The 6,792-nt window shown below is 37.8% G+C and overlaps 1 protein-coding gene across 1 annotated transcript; it reads left to right on the top strand.

The window, feature by feature from the left end:
- The first annotated feature begins 1,755 nt into the window (after positions 1-1,755).
- Positions 1,756-5,868, top strand: LOC140234419 (thialysine N-epsilon-acetyltransferase-like). Its single transcript, XM_072314465.1, has 5 exons — positions 1,756-2,020; positions 2,179-2,322; positions 3,393-3,569; positions 4,972-5,012; positions 5,647-5,868. The coding sequence occupies exons 1-5, from the start codon at positions 1,756-1,758 to the stop codon at positions 5,866-5,868; spliced, it is 849 nt and encodes a 282-aa protein (XP_072170566.1).
- The last annotated feature ends 924 nt before the right edge of the window (positions 5,869-6,792 follow it).

A 6,792-nucleotide genomic window follows, 5' to 3' on the forward strand; every position in this document is an offset into this window, starting at 1 on the left:
CCTCAATATAAAGACTACGTTGTACATGATTCAAAGAAGAAAAGACATAGATGAATCCGACTTCAAAGCACTGTAACTTATGGCAACCATAAGGGGGCTGGGGTCAAAGTGAGAGCGAAAGCAACTTAATGGCTGCAATGAGTCAGGTACGTTTCTATGTCTGTACATCAATTATCTTTTGCCAGCCGCCCAGTAAGAAATTACCATAAAAAAAAAAAAAAAAACAGTACCCAAACCGCATTGGTTTATAGTCAAACAACGTTTGCATTACTGAATAGATGAGGAGTCAACGGATGCACATTTTGCTTGACAGATATAAAGCTATTATTTTTCACTTCAAAATATTCTTCATGTACGAAGTGAACGCTCTTTTTCTTATCTTTCTCAGATATTATGTTGATATCATAGCACAGTACGGGGTGATTTCTCGTGCGTTTATACATGAAAACATCTTCATATCTGTGGTTTTTTTTTCTATTATTTGACAAGGAACCGCTGTCAAGAGGAAACATGTCTAATTTCTGTTCCGGATAGACCTAGCAAGGCTCCTTAATAATGTCCAACGTCTTTCGCTTTTAAAGAAAATAGACAAAAAGGGGATCGGAAATATGATATTAAATGTTTGCTGAAACCTTAAGCACAAACCTGCATTCGTACAGGCTGGTTTTTTTTTTTATTTGATCCCTTTCATTGACAGATATCTATTCAGTGAGACATTCATTGTTCCTCCATGTGACATCCGAACTTGGAAAAAAGTGCAATTTTTCATCGCTGTCTTTGAAGTTCATATGCTCAGTCATGCATGACATTTGTCAACATAAGTAGATATGAATGGAAAGAGGAAGAGTTCCTCCTTCCTCACAACTAACACTGTGCTCTCCATTGCCTACAATGATTAAATAGTAGCCCTCCAGAGTTGGATTGCCTTTTTAATTTGATACGCACTGTAGTAAAATGACACGATAAATTCAACCTAGACACAAATGAAAGAAACATAAGAAAGTGGGGGGGGGGGGACGTTTGTACAGCGGTATTAAAAATCACAATATTTGAAATACTTCCAATAATTACGGGAAAACTTTACCAAAATCATCGTATACCTAGACATAAAAAAAAGAAGAAACCAACAACAAACAAACATCCAAACCAACATCCTCCGTTCCCGTTAATGACGCAACAAGAAAACATGAATGTAATTTTTATGGTTTCCTGGTTTCCGGAATATAAATCTATGGAGACCCCATGCATGTCCGGTTAAGGGGAATACCATGATAGTTTTTTTAGTTATCAAGGAGTGTCTACGGTGTCGAGAGGGGCCAAGAACAAGAACAATATAACCTCAGGATGCCCCGACTGGGTCAACCGGTACCCTATTAGGAGGAAACGAAGCGGAACCTAGCTAGCGCCGTCATCAGCTGCGATGACCTATGGACATGTCATGTGGAGAATATCAATATCAAAAACAAGAAGTGATCGTTTATCTAGTGTTTGAAGCATGCATGCGTGTAGACCCATGCATTGATTGATTTCCAATACAGGAAACCAACTTTCACAACGTCCTCAGGATCGTGGCTCACGTCCATTGACGACAATATAAGCACGCGAGCTTCCACCCTCCGTTCATAACAGAAAAGTTACAACCTTTGAAGGATCAAGTTCCTCTCGCTTTGAAGGTACCTGATTGCTCAACAAGAAGGGACTTACAACTTGCTGTGGGCTCCACTGTCGGTCGAATACAAATTCTTTACCATAATTATGCTTTCGAGAGTGCCCCTGCGGGTCATGTTGGCTTCACTGCGTTCCAGTACCGCCACAACCATCGCAACCGCAACACCAGCAGCCGACAAATTTACAGTGGGGTTGAGTCGCATTGCAAGGTGTTGGCGCAAATCTCTGATTAGGAACTTTCCCGTCGAAGATTTCAATCAGTTTCTCAGCTACGAAGGCTCACAGAGGAGGAATCTCGGGTCGTACGGCACGAAAGCAAAGGCGTTGACAAACCAGGTGAAGACGACATCAGGTCAGTTAACTCCTATATAATCTAATTATATTCAGAAAATACCTAGGTACAGGGACGCATTATTGAATTCGATCATGTTATAGCTTATTGGCAGACACCGTGTAGGCCTACATAATGTAAAAAGGATAATATCCTCGTCAAATGTATTTTGCTTACAGATCAGTACAAAGTCAATCCCGAGCTCGTGAGTCGATACGTCGTTCGTACAGCCAGGGCCGAAGACTGTGGAGAAATCCTGAGACTCATTGTCGGCTTGGCCGAGTGGGAAGGCACGGCAGATCAAGTCGAGATAACAGAAGAAGGTAACATTCTTTATAAAATGATGTTATGAGTGATGATAACAAACTGAGGTGTGCTTCTGTCATCGTGTTTGGTAACGGAAGGTGAAGGAAGAACTACATCCACCCCGCCCCCATGTACCCAACACGTACTAATTGGCTCCACAAATAAATTACAAAGGGAGTAAGGGGGGGGGGGTGGGGAGGCAAAAAAATCTCAAGTCTCGATCATTTAAGTATGTAGCTCAGAACAAAAGCTGTGGCAAAGTTCCTGTAGGCCGACATAAATTTGATTCCAACACGACTCATCAGCAATGTTGTCTACACTACTTAACTGTGTTTTTTTTCCTGCTAGGCGCTCTTTTTCTCTCTTGCTTGGAGGTATTAATGAGATGGAATAGTTTGGGTTGAGGTGGGGATCCAGATTTCAACTTTTTGCGGCTATAATTATATTAGAAACCACTTATATAAAACATCAAAGAGCATAAAAGTCTAAGAGGAATCAAAGTTTATTTCCTGAAAATCATGTTTTTAAATGACCGAGATATCCGAAAACAAAGAGGTCCTAATAAAAGGTGGGTCCCAACTTTTTATGTTAAGACCATTTGCTTTTGCCTTTTTTTTTGTATATAGGCCTAAGCTCAACCATTTCAAAACCGAATCTCAGCAAACAAACGTTAATTTCCTTTTAGAATTGTATGTAAGTGATCCCTGATTATCTCCAAAAAAAAAACAACTTAACATCTGAATCCCCATGTCCACCAAAACTATACAGCCCCTTTAAATGCGTCATCTACCCCAACCCCTCTGCCTTTCTGTCTTAGCTGTTTTAATGTCATTACAACTGTCCTTAAATAATTTTATGACTTGCTTGTTTTGTTCTGATTTAGGGATTTGATAATAATGATTCTGCTTTATTGTACTGTATATATTGTAATATGTTATATTGTACCTTATACTTTTGTTGGAAATGAAATGAAATGAAATGAAGGGAATGAAATAGATGGCTAAGGAAGTGTAGCGATTGAATAATATTGATTACATTTAAAAAGGTAGTTTAAGAGTTTTGATGTTAATGCCTTTCTCGTATATAGACCTGAGACGGGATGGGTTCGGCGATGAGTCTTTCTACCAGTGCATCCTCCTCGAAGCATGTCAGGATGATGGCGTCAGCAGCATCATCGGTTACATCATGTTCACACGGAGCTACTGCGTGTGGAAAGGACGCTCAGTCTTATGGGAAGACATCTTCATTCGTGATGATTTCAGAGGTCAGTGGAAAAGACTGATATTATTCTTCATGGGGGAAATATGGAGCCATATACAGACGACGAAGGCATTACAATTCGTCTTAAAAAGAAATGAAGGGTTTGTTTGCAAAAACCGATAAGTCCATTTTTGAAGATTTTGAAGTACGATCTCTGTCATAAAGTACAAAATAATACCTTTTAAATGATATATTGGTCACTACATATAAAGGTATATTTTTTAAGTTATGGTCAAAAGAAGCAAAAAAATTCTCATTATTCTCTTTATATTTCTTGACCTTTAATCGCAAATATATCCATTTGGCAAATATGGACTTATCGGTTTTTGCAAACAAACTCTTCAAATCCTTCATGCAATATATATCCAAATTTGTTATTCTCCAAAATTAATATTCTATAAATTAGTTTTCTCTGGAGGACAGTAAATTAATTAGCTAGTATTACTTCATCTGCTGCAGCTGTTTCAAAGTGTATAACAAGTTTTTCCAGCCATAAGGGGAAATGCAGAATAGATGATAGTTTGGGATGAGGAATTTTGATAAAAAGCATGAAAATATTCCGAAAGAAATGCAAATATAGCCCTTTTTTGAAAAATTATGTATTAATATGGGCTCAATGAAGAATTGAACTGACAAGAACACAAAATGCATCTTATACCACTAAATTCTGTATGTTAATGACAAAATATACCTTTTTTTTAGAAAAAGATATACCTAAATTCCCTGCTTGCTATGCACATCCAATAATTCACCCATTTTATTGTATCCCTGCCAATCTCCCCTAAATTGTATTGATGGTGCAGTCCTCAATCTATACACACTATGTCATCTGTGCCCTACTGTGGATTAGTCCTATATATAATGGCTGATATCATAGAACTCTCCCTTATTTCTTTCAGCGTTTACAATATTCAGTTGTAAAAATGAAATGAATCATAATTTACACGTAAAAAACAAAACAGGGATTGCATAGGTCATTATCACAAGGCGGTAACAAATCACAAATCACAAGAAAATAGAAGTGTAATATATAGGGAAGAAAAAGAAAAAAGTTGTCCCGTACAAAACTCAAGGGCTTGCAGTAAGGGAATCACCTGACTAAAGAATTGGGTTAAACAAGAATGAAAGAAATTGCAACGACGAGAGACAAATCTGCTGTGAGACACTTTTCCAACAGTGACGTTTTCTATACATACGGTTGTCATTATTAATTTTCTTTCTTTTTCTCTCCTATAAGAAGGATCAACGGAATTATCAAGCATGATTGTTTTATAATAGAAATGGTATTTGATGGACAAATACCTACTTTTTTTGCCTAAGTCTTAGATTCACTCCACCATGAAAATGTCGAATTTGTAAAATGTCGTAATTAAATCTTCTAACCTCTTTTGATCGCTCTTTAACAGAAAAAGGACTTGGTTCCGTCTTATTCCACGAGGCGTCCAGGGTAAATACAATTTATGTTATCAATCATACAAATTCATAATGTGAGTGACTTGGGAATCGAAGTTTCTGTATGTGTGTGTGTGTGTGTGTGCGTTTATGTTTTCTTTTGAAATGGAGGAAAATGTGCACGCACAGCTTCTTTTTCTTTACCAATTTCCATCTATATGTTATGAGAATCAACAAGAGACAAAAGTGAGGTAACATTTACTGGCCATTTTCTCTCAAAGATTACTGAACTACCTATGAGTGAACGATCAATGGAACTTTTGGCTTCAGCTTTTGTTTTTGCCTTTTTCTTTTCTTTTTTTTTTCTTTTTTTTTAATGAAGCTTGTCATCAACCCTGATGAGTGTGTTTCCTGGGCCCCGTTTCATAAAGCTGTTCGTAAAGTAACGAACAACTTACGAGCAACTGGTGATCAGTTCTGATGTGCTATACTTCAAGACAAAAACTGATCACCAGTTGCTCGTAAGTCGTTCGTAACTTTATGAACAGCTTTATGAAACAACCCCAGTTTTTACGCGGTAATCGTCAGTGCAGAAGCTATCATTGGAAAATTTGTTATTATTTTTTTTAGCATGTGGCTCATGAAATTTTAATCTCCACACTTGATCTCCACTGTTCCCAATCCGATAGATAGCCTACCTGGGCGGATGCAAGTATATCGTTGGCTATGTTGACTTTGAGAACGAGCCCGCCAGAGAATGGTACAAGAGGTGCGGCTATGAGAACATTACGGAGAAGCACGGCTACAACATGATAGCGATGACCCGGAAGTCGTTGCACAACTACGTCGAGAACCACCGCCCGATAGAAAAGTTAGGCAAGAGTGGCGTGCTCGTAGAATCGACAGTCTGAAGTGGAATTTTCGATAATTTATGTACTGGTATCACTTATCTATACATTCTCCATAGACTCAGCGTTGTATTAATTGTGTCCGGCTGTTAATCTTTTTGCTCTCATCTCTCCACTTCTTTCATGTTAATCATTACAAAGCATTTGAATTGTTGTATTAAACATATAAATGTCAATATCTTAATCAGGAAAAACAAAACAAAACAAAACACGCAATCCTAACCAATTACAACTTATGGAAGAGGACATTTACCTTAAATGCAAGAGAATATTCAGTGGAGGGGTGAATGTTGAGATTTGAATTTTCTTCCATTTGTTTCCCTCTAACAAATGAAATTAGTGTGATCGCAACTGCTGATCTGTTATTCAACAAACATGGCGGAAAAAGACAGAGAACCACGTTACTCGAACCTGTCATCTACTGCTTTCCGGGCAGCGACACTGCGTGGGATGCTACCACTAGGCTATCGCTGGTTACGGCAGTCACACGATGAACTTGGAACAAATATCCAAGCTCCGAAATTCCGACATTGTTACGTTAAGTAGTCCAAGACGGACAAGGCATTAATAGATGCAAGAAAATGTTAAGTATAGGAATGAAGGTTGAGATTTTAATTTTCTTCAATTTGTCTCCCTCTAACTTCCTCAAATTTCATTTCTTTTTTTAGAGGGAGACAAATTGAAGAAAATTCAAGCCTCAGGATTTACCTTTTGGCTTAAAAGAGCACCACAATCTAAATATATAGGCTAAATGTCCTTTATTTTCGTAGAAATGATGAATACAAGCAGTAGAAAGAAAAAATGTATCACCAGTGTGAAAAGAGACAAGAAGTTTATGTACTGTAAGAAAGAACCAACTAGCATAACTGACGCACTACGGGTGATAGCAATTAAACAATAATTGTTATCATCAAAACAAAAACAAAA

Source organism: Diadema setosum, chromosome 10 (assembly GCF_964275005.1).
Source record: "Diadema setosum chromosome 10, eeDiaSeto1, whole genome shotgun sequence".
Classification (NCBI taxonomy): Eukaryota; Metazoa; Echinodermata; class Echinoidea; order Diadematoida; family Diadematidae; genus Diadema; species Diadema setosum.